General features: G+C 41.4%; 2 protein-coding genes and 1 long non-coding RNA gene across 3 annotated transcripts; 1 reads left to right on the top strand and 2 right to left on the bottom strand.

Annotated features, from left to right (window-relative positions):
* The first annotated feature begins 183 nt into the window (after nt 1–183).
* Nucleotides 184–3650, top strand: LOC117133040. The gene is made up of 2 exons (XR_004456888.1): nt 184–3256; nt 3330–3650. It is a non-coding gene; the product is annotated as an uncharacterized LOC117133040 (long non-coding RNA).
* Nucleotides 1444–11243, bottom strand: LOC117133039. Its single transcript, XM_033289001.1, has 2 exons — nt 5324–11243; nt 1444–5215 (listed from the first exon to the last, which is right to left on the bottom strand). Exon 1 carries the CDS (start codon nt 10416–10418, stop codon nt 6654–6656), a length of 3765 nt encoding a protein of 1254 aa, XP_033144892.1. The 5' UTR covers nt 10419–11243; the 3' UTR covers nt 1444–5215; nt 5324–6653.
* A 233-nt stretch (nt 11244–11476) lies between these two features.
* LOC103862065 lies at nt 11477–12298 on the bottom strand. Its single transcript, XM_009139774.2, has 2 exons — nt 11990–12298; nt 11477–11773 (listed from the first exon to the last, which is right to left on the bottom strand). The coding sequence occupies exons 1-2, from the start codon at nt 12269–12271 to the stop codon at nt 11645–11647; spliced, it is 411 nt and encodes a 136-aa protein (XP_009138022.1). The 5' UTR covers nt 12272–12298; the 3' UTR covers nt 11477–11644.
* Nucleotides 12299–13386: the final 1088 nt, after the last annotated feature.

Here is a 13386-nt window from a genome sequence, read left to right as displayed (position 1 = left end):
ATATCTAACAAAGCATTAAAGGAAAAGTGTATTTACCTCTTGCTAACTGGAGTGAAAGAGCGATGCTTTGTTGATGTTGAACCTGTAATGAATGAAAAGAACACTCCCCAACTGTCATCCCCGCAGATCACCTCTCCTTACACAACCAACACATAAAGTTAAAGACAAACTGAACTAAAGCGACAAACCAAAACATATACCAATAAAGAAAACAGATGAATACAGATTCTAGAAGAAACAAATTACCTTCTACTGTGGCTCTGAGTAGTACCACAAGTGTTGGGAGGATAGAAACGAAAAACTGTCTCCACAGATACACGTTGTCGAGATCAATTCCTGAAACCACAACACACAAAAAAAAAGAAATGTAGAAATTAGCTAAAGTAGAAGAGAATCTCATAAGCTAATGAAGCTTCACACTCACCAACTGACTTGATAACTTCATCTCCACATTCAAGAATCTGAGCTGCTCCTTTGAAGTTATTTAGAAACTCAAAGTCAGAGTCTTCCTCCAATGTCTCAGCAGCCCCTCCCACAAAAGGTGCCTAATCAAATTAATAAACACTCATCAAGAACAAATCCTTGATAAATCGATTCTATACGCAATTAGTAGAGAACAAAACCATGTCAATCGATCCTTGATAAACACTAATCAGCTACTAAGCAAGACCCTATGATCTCAATGATGCATGCAACAACAATACAAGTCTAGACACTGATCAAGAACATTCCTTTCTTAGAGTCATTCGATATACAACAAACACAGCTTCTAAGCAATATCCTAAACGATTTCAATTAAAACAAAATGTTGAGAGTTTTCTTCACTTACAAGGTCGAAGTTATCGAGATATGATCACTGCTTTGTCTTTCAATCCATCTTCTACATCTTCTCTTTCTCTATCTTTCCTTCTTCTTTCAGTCTTTCGGTGAAACAAAACAGAATCGTCGTTGATTCCAGAGACAGAAGATTGAGTTATCGAGATTGGATCGCCTCTTCGATATCGAACGAAGATCGAGAGAAGAATCGCCAGAGAGTTTTTGTAATCGAGATGGAGGAGGAAGAGACAGAATGATTAGTGTTTGAACCGAAAATGGTGTTTTGTCGGATTCAAACAATGAGGGTTAAAGAGAAATCAACGTAGAAATCAAATGAAAAATAAACATTAAAAAGAGTTTATTGATCAAAGATTGTATTACATGTATGATTACAAGTGTAAAGTAAATCTTATAATCCATAAACTCTTTGTAAAATGTGTTCTAGATCTAAAATGGAAAAAGAGAGCTCCCTCGTTAAAGAGATTTGTCTCTTTATATATACAAAGAAGAAGCTAGGGCTTCCAATTAAAATGGGTCTAGTTTATTGTCTAATGGGTCTTGAGGGAGGATGCAAATCTACCCCCAACAGTAAGCCCTCCAAGTTCGTAGAGAGAGATGAACTCGATCTCTATGAATTTTACGAATAGGGTTTATTAGACAATTAACTAGACACATTCATGCATATGATGATTTAGGCGAGTTTACTTTGAACTTGTGCCTAGTAAAAGGCGAGTTTGCTTTAAACTCGTGCTTAGCGAAAGACAAGTTTACTGGACTCACGCTGAGACAAAAGCGAGTTTACTGAGAACTCGTGCCTAGTAGAATGAGAGTTTCTGTAAACTCATGCCTAGCCAAAGACGAGTCTTTGTAAACTCGTGTCTAACAATAAGCGAATCGACTGTAAACTCGTACTAAATAACAAGCAAGTTCAATTTAAACTCGTGCCTAAAATACAAATTTACCGAACTGTTGCCGACCAAAGTCTTGTGTTGAGATCGTGTGTGCTGAGCAAGTTGTTGGTTTGTATGTTCGTCAGGCTGTGATGATGTTGAGAAACGTTCTGGCTTGTGCCGCTTGTACCGCTTCCGACATGAGGACCGTCTTTCGAAGCATGAGGACATGATGATGGCAGCCACTTGTCTTTGGCTCAACGATCGCTGGCTCACAAAAAGCATGATCATGATTAGATCAATATAAACCAAAAAACATAACCAACTTTGCATAATTAATAAGAAAGCGATCAGACTTGTTTTGCTTAATGCTTGTGATTAACATGATGATATATTAATTATCAACTTATTAATATCATAAGTTATCAACAGTAAAGCAAATAACAAGAGTCACCTCATAAAATTCATACGAGAATGAGTTGCTTAGACTTTTTTAATAATTCAAAACACATCTATAATGTCTACCATGACACATGTGTGTAATTTAAAAGTCATTAAAGCATATAATAATTTTATAAAATAACTTATCTTTGCGGTGGGTGGTCGTGATGAGATTTTTTTTCTTCAGGGACGGATGATCTTATGGATTTGAAGTTGCTGACGATGTATAGAGATGCAGGCGAAACCATGTCGCATACGTCTACCGTGATGGAGCTTGAAGACGCTGGGCCTTCTTTGCGTTTTTGATGAAGAAGTTGAAGGCGCTCTGTTTTTAGGAGTTGTAACAGAGCCGAGGACGAGATGGAGGGACTGCTGAGAGCAAAACACTCAGACTCGTGATGCGCTCAAGTGAACATCTCCTATTTGTATCTCTTTTGTGAACATCTCCTTAGTTGTGCCTGACGTGCTTGTAAGAAGACAAAGCCTCACATGCCGTTGCGGAGAGAAGTTGAAGCTAGTACTTGTGGCGAACTTCAGGAGGAAGGTAAGGTCAAGTTGACCTTAAAACTTATCGTGCCGAGAAGGAAAGCCAACAGAGTGCCAAAATCAACTTGTGAGTGACAGAGATGCGATGCTTCCCGATACGATCGCGTCCTGAAGTGATGGAGCTTGAATCAGAGCTTGAAGCCAGAAGAAAGCTTCTAGCGGTGGAGTTGTCTGTCGAAAACGTGGACAGTGCTCGTGCCAAGCAAGTGAAGCCACCACCAGCACAAGAATAGCACCAGAACTGTGACGTTCCTGGTCGGTGATAACATCTCCAGTGGTGCTATTGTAGTGGTCTGGCCTTGAACTTGGAGCAGTGCCGTGGAGAGGCTGCTTTAAGTTCGTCTAAGATCTCGTGGAATCATTCCCCTGTTTCCCAAGCTCAAGACTTTACACGACTATGTTTCCAGTAGAGCTCTCCGTTTTTTGAGTTCCCGGACGAGGTGATTGAGCACGTCTTCGACTTCATAGCTTCTCACAAAGACATGAACTTGATCTCTCTCGTAAGAAAGCCATGGCACAAGGTCAAGAGGCGTAGCAGGAAGAGAGGTTCCCATCTCTCAAAGGTAAGCCTCACTTCGCTGGCTTCAACTTAGTGATCTCAAGTCAAACTGATGAGTTATCTGAACTTCTCCTTAGACATGACAGAGGCCTTATCGGAATAAAACGAACTCGCCGGAGAAACAACCAGCGCAGGTGCCGTCGCGGTGGTGCCATTGGAGGAAGGAGGAGAAGCAGCACAATTATAAGCTCTCTGAATCAACACGTTGAAAAGCTTCTGCGGAACCTCGGATAAATAAATATTTTTCGTAGGTTGAGTTTAGTGAATTTCTATATGTTCTATTTGATATACACTTCTCCGCAAATATTGTTATAATGATGAGTAGTTCAGCAAATTCTTTGTTCTTTTCTTGTTATAATGGTTCTTTATACTTTGTAGCATATATTGTGAAATGTGGCTTAAATACTTTCTCCTCTGTTGCCCGAAAAGAAAAAGACTTTCTCCTCTTTTGTTGTATTGGCTTACAAAATTCTAAATTTTGGTAACATGGCCAACAGAAGTTGCCATATCAGTTGATCAAAAAAAAGTTTGCCATATCAAAATTATTAATAGTAGTAGTTTGTGGGAAAATTTTCAGTATTTTGGGCTTTACTGTGCATGAAATAAAGTAATGTTATTGCCATAAAGACACTAAAGTATTGGTATGTTGTGATTGGGCCTGTAAACTGAATTAATAAGAAAAGGTGAGTGAACGGTATGTTGCCGCATTTCTCTCGCTCGTGAGAAGCTCTGTAAATGGTGTGCCTGCGTTTTTTTTTATTTAATGGGAGTAATATGAAAATAAAGCTCGTGGGAAACTGTATTTGTGAGAGTTGGTTACATACTTTGATTTTGGTTAAGGTGAGGTTACACAAAAAGACCACACACGTGGCTTCATGAAAGAGAAGATGAAACAGCTTCTCGAATTGTGTATTGCAGGTGAACGGCGAGGTCTCCGGTCATCTTCTACAATCACCATCACCGGTCTTCATCTGTTTGGAGCTCCATAAAACAACCAGTATCATCATCCCACTCCTCCTTAATCTAGAATATAACTGGAAATTGATGAATCTACAAACTCTCTTATTTCATAAGCTCTGTGATCTAACTAAGGTTTTCGCAAACAGAAATTACCGAGACATCTTCGCATACCCCAACTACATTAATTTTATTAGAGGATGAAAGCAACCCTAAACGTGAAACAATGATTTGGACCATATCAGGAAGCAGACCTACATCATGAAAGAAGCCAAAAACACATAGAATTCAAGTAAAGCCCACTTCAGTGTTGCAAGAAAACTAAACAATGCGTTTTGGGAGATGAGACTTTCCTCTCCTTGAAATGATTTGTCCATGTTGCAGTATCTAAATACGTTTATCAGCGAATGAATATGCGATTCATGTTCCATCAACGCCGTTTCACTCTCAATCACACACACAGATGTGAAGTAAAGTCTAGTTTTCACATGACGTTCATGTGTTTTGACATTTGCATATTTAAAATGGGAAAAGTGAAAAGCAATTAGTATTATACAACACTTAAGTAATATGCAGAAACCAAGAGAAGGAGAAGCAGAGAATAAGCTATTACTTAGGATCTAATCTTATATAGACACAAGATTCCCACTATGCTTACCCCTATAAAACAAAGTAGGAATCTCAAAGTATATAGACGGCGTTATTTCATATCTCTTTATTTTATTTGTTGTCCATTATAATATGTAACTCGTTTAAGAAAATCAAAACATAAACTTATAATGGATTTGATATGAAAAAAAGAAGCAATAGTGCTAAATTAATATGAAACTACTGGCTGGCTCTAACCTGATTTCTTGCGTGACTCGACAGCATTATCACCCGACCCGTCAACGAACACGGCCTTAACGGCAGATTTTGGTCTCTATTGGTTGTGATAGCTCCTTGCTTGGTGTCTTAATGCATGATCATTTCGCTGCTTGTCTTTCTCCTTTTTGATCTTCTGGAACTATATATACAAAATGAACATCAAGCTTTTTATTTTATGAACCGTCGTGTTATAACCGACAAATGTAAAAAATCTAAGTAATTATCAACTGATAAAACATGAGCTTACGTTAGATTGAACAGATCGGATATGCTCATCGATCAAAGAATGCATCTAGTAACAACTTCTCTTCTTTCTCACTATAGGCCATATCCTTGAACAATTTTATCAGACACAAATGCAACTAATTTAGACAGAATCTCAATCACATAACTACAGCTAATGTTACAAACATGATATGGTGTGGAAGCCGTATTAGTCGATGATCTAGGGTTTGATCTCGACTTTAGTAACTTGTTACCGAAGGCAACTTCGAAAACAATGGATAGTGCGCGAATACTCTTCGCAGTGCTTGTTAAAGCTCTTAGGGGGACGCGAATACTCTTCGCAGTGCTCGTTAAAGCTCTTAAAGAAACTTAATATCTTATTCAATCAATCGTATCTCTAAAACAAAGACTAAGCCGCTATTTATAAGGCTGATAAAGTTAAAACCCTAAGCTATAAAGGAAAGTTTATAGTTATCTATTCCTAGTAATAAAAGGAAACTTAGAACACACGTAAAGCCCAAAAGAAGCAAAGCCATGTAATGGCGGTGAAAGAGAAGATGCGCTGCATCAGGTTCCCCCGGGGTGAGAAAGGTTCGTCCACGAATCTGGATCCTCATTATCGCCATGGTAAGGGGAGAGATGCTTGACGTTAAAGACGTTGGAGGTACGCAAATGAGCTGGAAGCTGGACCTTGTAAGCATTCGGGTTGATGCGTTCTAAAACTTCACAAGGACCTACTTTCTTTGATTTGAGTTTGTTGTAATCACGAAGGGGAAGCCGTTCCTTTGTTAAATAAACCCATACCATTTCTCCAGGTTCAAAAAGAACTTCCCTGCGCTTTTTGTCTGCTGCTGTTTTGTATTTGACCGCTGCAACCTCTAAATTTGCTTGAGCCTGCCGATGAATCTGCTGGAGATCCGCCACGAAGTCCACTGCCTCACCATGATGTCTTGTGCGATCGGGGAGTGTAGCAAGATCTAAGGGACCACGAGGCATGATGCCATAGACGACATGAAAAGGAGAGTAACCCAAGCTACGATTCAATGCATGGTTATGTGCAAATTCAGCTTGAGATAGCTTTGCATCCCATGTCTTGATATTATCCCCAACAAGGCAACGAAGAAGATTCCCGAGCGATCGGTTAGTGACCTCTGTTTGACCATCGGTCTGCGGGTGGTAAGCCGTACTCATGTCCAGGGAGGTGCCTAACATCTTCCACAAAGAACGCCAAAAATGACTAAGGAACCGTGTGTCGCGATCAGAGACTATTGATGTAGGTAACCCGTGAAGACGATAAATTTCTCGAAAGAATAAGACGGCGACACTGACTGCGTCTGTTGTTTTCTTGCAGGCTATGAAGTGGACCATTTTTGAAAAACGGTCAACAACAACGAAAATAGAATCATGACCACGCTGGGTTCGTGGTAATCCCAAAACGAAGTCCATGCTGACGTCAGTCCATGGTTGAGTAGGGACAGGAAGCGGCAAATAAAGCCCTGCGTTGGAAGCTCGACCTTTGGCCTGTTGACAAACATGACATCTCTCGACAAACGTTCAACGTCTCTTCGTAATGATGGCCAAAAATAGGACATGGAAACCAAGTGCAACGTGCGATCTCTGCCTACATGCCCCTCTGTGTGAAGCTCCTTAATGATTTCTAGCCGCAGACTACTTTGCGGAATACATAAGCGGAGGTCTTTAAACAAGAAACCCTCATGAAGGACGTAGTCGCGTGAAATCCCATTGGATGCTTCAGAAAAAACTCGAGCAAAGAAAGGATCTTCAGGGTATAAGTCTGACAAGGAAGCAAACCCGAGAACCTTAGTATGCATGGTAGTAAGAAGCCCATGTCGGCAACTGAGGGCATCAGCGACACGATTTGATTTCCCGGACTGATGTTTAATAGAGAATGTAAACTGTTGGAGATAAGAAATCCATGAAGCGTGCCGAGACGACACTTTCGCCTGACTGTCTAGGTGGCGCAATGCATCATGATCCGTGAATAAGACGAATTCTCTGTGGACTAAGTAGTGGCGCCAATGCTTGATAGCTTGCACAATCGCATAGAACTCCACATCATAAGTACTGTATCGTCCACGAGCACCTGCTAACTTTTCACTATAGAAAGCCACAGGTCGTCCCTGCTGGCTTAATACGGCCCCAATGCCTAGTTTAGAAGCGTCACAGTGTAGTTCAAATGGCAAAGAGAAGTCTGGAAGGACAAGAATCGGGGCTGTTGTTAGCTTCTGTTTGATGAGAGCAAACGCCTCCGTCGCTACCGTAGTCCACTCAAACTTTCCGTCTTTCATGCAGCTCGTAATTGGTGCCATGATAGTGCTGAAGTGATTGACGAAACGTCTGTAGAATGAAGCGAGGCCATGAAAACTTCGTACCTCAGAAACCGTTTTTGGAATAGGCCACGATTGTACTGCCTCAATTTTGGAGTGATCGACGGCTAAACCCTGATCGGAAACGACATATCCAAGAAAGAGAACTTTGTTCACGCCAAACTCACACTTCTGTTTTGCGGCGTAGAGTTGTTCTGTTCGCAGCACCGTAAGAACCTTGCATAAGTGATCAGTATGCTCGGCCAATGAAGTACTAAAGATTAAAATATCGTCGAAGTATACGACCACGAATCGACCAATGAAGGGGCGGAGAGCTTGATTCATGATACGCATGAACGTACTAGGAGCATTAGATAACCCGAAAGGCATTACCAACCATTCAAAGAGGCCTTCTCGAGTTTTAAATGCTGTCTTCCACTCATCACCAGGGCGAATACGTATCTGATGGTACCCACTTTTCAGATCAATTTTGGAGAATATTTTCGCATTACCAATCTGATCCAAAAGGTCATCAAGCCGTGGAATCGGAAACCTATAGCGGATCGTGATTTTATTGATTGCACGACTATCCACACACATACGCCACGATCCATCTTTCTTAGGTATCAAAAGAGCTGGTACGGCGCATGGGCTAAGGCTTTCTTTGATGTGGCCCTTGCGTAAAAGCTCCTCGACCTGCCGCCGCAATTCTTCATGCTCCATAGGGCTCATTCGGTAGTGAGGTCGATTAGGTAAGGTCGCGCCGGGAACTAAATCAATTTGGTGTTGTATATCTCGAAGAGGTGGTAGTCCTTCGGGTAGTTCCGTAGGGAACACGTCGATGAATTCTTGTAACACCTCGTCCAGAGATGAGGCGAGTGGTGTTGTAGGGAGACGGTGTGTAGTTGACGGAACGAGGGCAAATGCAACACCTTCTGTTTGGAGTTCCGAGATAAACGTTTTATAGGAACACAAAAGCGACGTTGGTTTTGAGATTGTCGTTGTCTGTGATTGGTTGCGTGGCGCTGCTGGAGGAGACGAGCTTGTTGGTGTCTCTCGGGCCGGGACGAGAACGATGTGACGATTGTCCCACGTAAAGCTATACGTGTTTTGAGCACCATCATGAATTATTTTACGGTCAAATTCCCAAGGACGACCTAACAGAAGATGACAAAAGTCTATCGGAGCAATGTCGCAATAGATGCGATCGTGGTAATGTTTGCCAACGGAAAAAGGAACGATCGCGCGCTGTGTAATGCGAATGCTTGCTTTGTTGTTAAGCCATCCCATATCGTAAGGTGTGGGATGCTTGTCCCGAGTGAGGCCTAGCTTTTCTACGGCTTCCTCGGAGACGACATTACGACAGCTCCCTGAGTCGATGACAAAGCTACAAACACGGTCTTTGATGGTGCAAGTAGATCGAAAAATATTAGTTCGAAGCCACTTATCGTCCTTAGTGACTGGTGCTAAACAAGCTCGACGAAGGACAAGTAGACGTCCACTATCCCCGGCGGTCAGGGTCACCGTGTTGTCTCCGTCTTCATCATTCTCCTCTTGCGAGTCATAGATATCTTGTTCGTCAATAGCCTCATCAATTATTAACCCTCGTCGTGTGGCATGGGGACATGCTGTTTGTCGATGTCCCTGTTCACCGCAGGAGTAACAACGCAACGCGTTAGGTCGGGAAGATCGCCTAAGTTGTTGATCGTCCGGTGCGGTAGGTTTAGCCGCAGAAACTGCCGCATCACTGATTGGACTGGCATCTTTGGTTGTGGTTGATGGAGTGTTACTGTTGGCAGAGTCTTGAGGACGCGATCTCGACGTCGAGGAGTTCCAGTTCGACGATTTCGACTGTTGCTCGAATGACGCTGCACGACGGTGAGCTTCTCCAACCGTAAACGGATCAAATTGTGCCATTGAACTTTGAAGTTGAGTTCGAAGACCTCCAATAAAACGCGAGACGAGTTGAACTTGGCTGTCATTGATCTCATTCCGGGTTAATAAGAGGGCGAATTCTTCAGCATACTCATCTACGCTTCGGTTTCCTTGACGCAAGTTCTGGAGCTTAGTATACATGGTTCTTTCGTAGTTGTGCGGAAGGAACGTTTGGCGAAGGTGTTTAGTGAGTTTGTCCCATGAATTGATTGGTGCTTTGCCCGTGCGTGATCGAGTTGTCTTGAGCTGTTTCCACCATGTTGCAGCATGGCCGCGAAAACGCGTGGCTACCAAGGGAACACGGCGATGGATGGGAACTTGTTTAAACTCTAGGATTTCTTCTACGGAAATCAGCCAATCGAGAAGTTCATCACCGCGGAGACCCCCATGAAATTCAGGTATATCTACTCGGAAGCTTCTTTCCCAGTGAGTGTCATGGTGGTTTTGTTGATGAATGCCTTCATAAAACAAACGTTGATGAACTTCATCCTCGTCATCGTCAAATTGGTCGTGACGCTGGATTCTTTGTTGGCGTTGTCCCTGAGGCTGATGGGGAAGGTTTTGTGGTTGTCGAAGGCGACCCGGTGGTGGTGGTGCTTGGTGTTGTGGTGGTGGCTGGTGTCGTTGTTGACCTGGTGGTTGAACTTGTACCTCGCGTTGGTTTTGCTGTGTAACCAGAGCTGTTATTGCGGTGGTCAAGGCGTCCAAGCGACCTGCCAAGGTTTCGCCTAGCTGTTGAATCGATGCTTGAGATGCCGCCTGGCTCTCAATGAAGAAGGTTCGTAAGTCAGTTAATTCTGAGGTAGCGCCATCCGGGTTTTGATCCCGATTGTCGCCAACTGTTTTCTTAGTCATGGAAACAAGAAAGTTCTTTCCCGAAACGTACTGATTCTGATACCAACTGATATGGTGCGGAAGCCGTATTAGTCGATGATCTAGGGTTTGATCTCGACTTTAGTAACTTGTTACCGAAAGCAACTTCGAAAACAATGGATAGTGCGCGAATACTCTTTGCAGTGCTTGTTAAAGCTCTTAGGGGGACGCGAATACTCTTCGCAGTGCTCGTTAAAGCTCTTAAAGAAACTTAATATCTTATTCAATCAATCGTATCTCTAAAACAAAGACTAAGCCGCTATTTATAAGGCTGATAAAGTTAAAACCCTAAGCTATAAAGGAAAGTTTATAGTTATCTATTCCTAGTAATAAAAGGAAACTTAGAACACACGTAAAGCCCAAAAGAAGCAAAGCCATGTAATGGCGGTGAAAGAGAAGATGCGCTGCATCAAAACACAAACGATTGAGAAGAAAGAATCTCACATGGTAATCAAGTTGGCTCTGGATTTCAATCTCATCAACATTATGAGTAACATCTTCCAACTCATGCAATGATAGCTTAAAGAAGGCGCTCATGGAGATATTCTCGGCGTTTTCTTCAGCCTCAACTTCTTTTTGCTGCGCATACGCTTCCTCCGTTAGCTGAACAAACAATACTATTAGAGAAATCGATCAATCAACAAAAGAGTCTGAAACTTCTCACCTTCCGGCTTTTGTAACCGTTGTTCATAGGTGAGGAAGCGGCAGCGATGGAGATTTCCTTAAAGTTCCTCTTTATCGTCATTGGAAGAAGGCAGTGAGAATCACCTTACTGCTCACGCGCAGACCAAGCCGCTCTTATCGTTCTGCTATTTACTAATTCATAGGGCTCCGTGCTCTGTAGGTATTTTTTTGGTTAGGTTTGTCGACATAACACAATAGACCGAAGCCCTGGCCTAAAACAGACGAAGCCCAGACAAATAAAATTAAGCAACGGAGGCCCAAACGTAACATAACACAACGGATACCAAAGCCCATCTGACGTGGCAAAAAGAAATGTTCTGGTTGGAGGATTATTTTTAGTGACGTAGCAGCCTAGATTTTCAGAATATGCTGCTTTTAGTATTGTGATGATATTTTGTAATTTTTCAGTAACTACAACTATATAAATGTGACCCGGAAGATTACTACAAGCTTACATCCTTGTACAAACACAAGATATTACATTGGAGAATCTCATTAAGAAGAAGCTTATGTGTGTGTTTTGGCTAAACGTCACGCTTAGGACGTTTACGGGTCCGTTGAAGCACAGGCTCTTTAATCACATCGTCCAGCGAGATTTCACCTTCAGCATTCTCTCCCTCTTCTGCTGCTTTTATCGCTTGGTTCAACGCAATCTGCACAATAAAAAAAAAAAGAAGAATTATATATGCTGTTAGTGGTTATTACACTTTTACTAAGCAAACACTTTAGCCGATTTATCACAGACACAGAGATCCAGTTATGTCGGAAAATGCAAGGATGTACTAATATATTTATTTTCTAAAGCATATGGGGCACATCTCCATCATATCATTGCTTAAACATAAAAATTCAAGAAGCAAAGATCTTACATCTTCAAGGAAATCATCGTCAAGCTTATCAGCGATTTTGGCTGAAGTGAAGACGGTGGCGGCGATAAGAGTAGCTGGAATTGCGAACGCGAGCAAGTAGCTACTCGTACTCGGCCCTGCTCTCGCCACGTAGGAACGGTCTCTGTTTCTCCGGTTAAGACATAATCCCCCAGCTCCTCCTAGTAAATTATTCGCCGGCGGCTGAACTAAAGGCGATGCAAACGCCGGCAAGGCCGTTTGTGTGGTGGGCTGCATAGGGATAGAGACCAAGAGTCTGGCCATGGGATTTGGAAAACAAACGATTGGCAAAGCGAGCAACAAGGATAATCATTATGGGTCGGGTAAATTCAACCCGACCCGAACAGAATAATCTTATCCAATGGGCCGACTTGTACAAGCCCATTTAAGCATAGCATCTCACCGATATATTCTCCTTCTTGGTTTATTATATAGGAGATATGAAAGCATATGGAGCATGTTTCGTTGATTTGTTTAACTAGTAAACAAGAATCAAATCTGTCTACCTGATACGAGTATTGATTCGAAGGTTTGTTTAAGAGGTTTCTGCTGATTTAATTAACATAATAATTAACACCAAAGTCAAGCAATATAAACTTTTAAAATTCTCTTTCGTGGGACTAATAATTTCTTTCGTTTTCTAGATGGGTTATTTTATACGGTATATTTCATATTCCAAGACCACCATGTGCAGCTTCTTGTCTAAACGATAAAGTTAATAATATAAAGCAAATAATTCGACATCCAACGTTACATCCATGAATACGTTGAAAATAATGATAGAAAAAACACAAATTGAGAATATAATTAAGCAAGTCCACATTGGATTCCACTCTCAGTTAAGCTTTTTCTTTATTACCGCTTTCTTTCAAACTCTATTTACCTGTTTTATAATAACGGAAACAAGTTTTTGTGTAAACCTACGACATGCATACCATTGTAGACATAGATAATGCATGGATTGAGTATAGTTACATACTTATATGAGATTCATAAGACATTAACAGACTTTTCAGTGTTGGTAGCTCAACCCACATATCATAACATCGGTACCTGAAAGGAACGTCACTTGAAATATCCTATAAAAAAAGAAGATTACAAACCTAGGTCCAACACTTCTTGACTAGAAAAAAAACAAATAACAGTCGACAGGTAGTTGTTTTTGTATTTGTTTGTTTATCATCTCATATCTATATTTACGAAATAGCATAATATAGTTATTTATAGTCAAAATGTTTTCATGAGAAAACATAGACGATCAATATAAACATTAAACAATATCGATATACTATTGACAGTGAGAAATTATGGTAGCATAGATCATGTATGCAAAACTCTCTCTCTAAAGACCGCAACTCTCTCTAAAGCAAAACTCACCG

Source organism: Brassica rapa, chromosome A03 (genome assembly GCF_000309985.2).
Source record: "Brassica rapa cultivar Chiifu-401-42 chromosome A03, CAAS_Brap_v3.01, whole genome shotgun sequence".
In the NCBI taxonomy this organism is placed as follows: Eukaryota; Viridiplantae; Streptophyta; class Magnoliopsida; order Brassicales; family Brassicaceae; genus Brassica; species Brassica rapa.
Note: the sequence above shows the minus strand (reverse complement) of the source record. Positions and strands in the feature narration are given on the sequence as shown.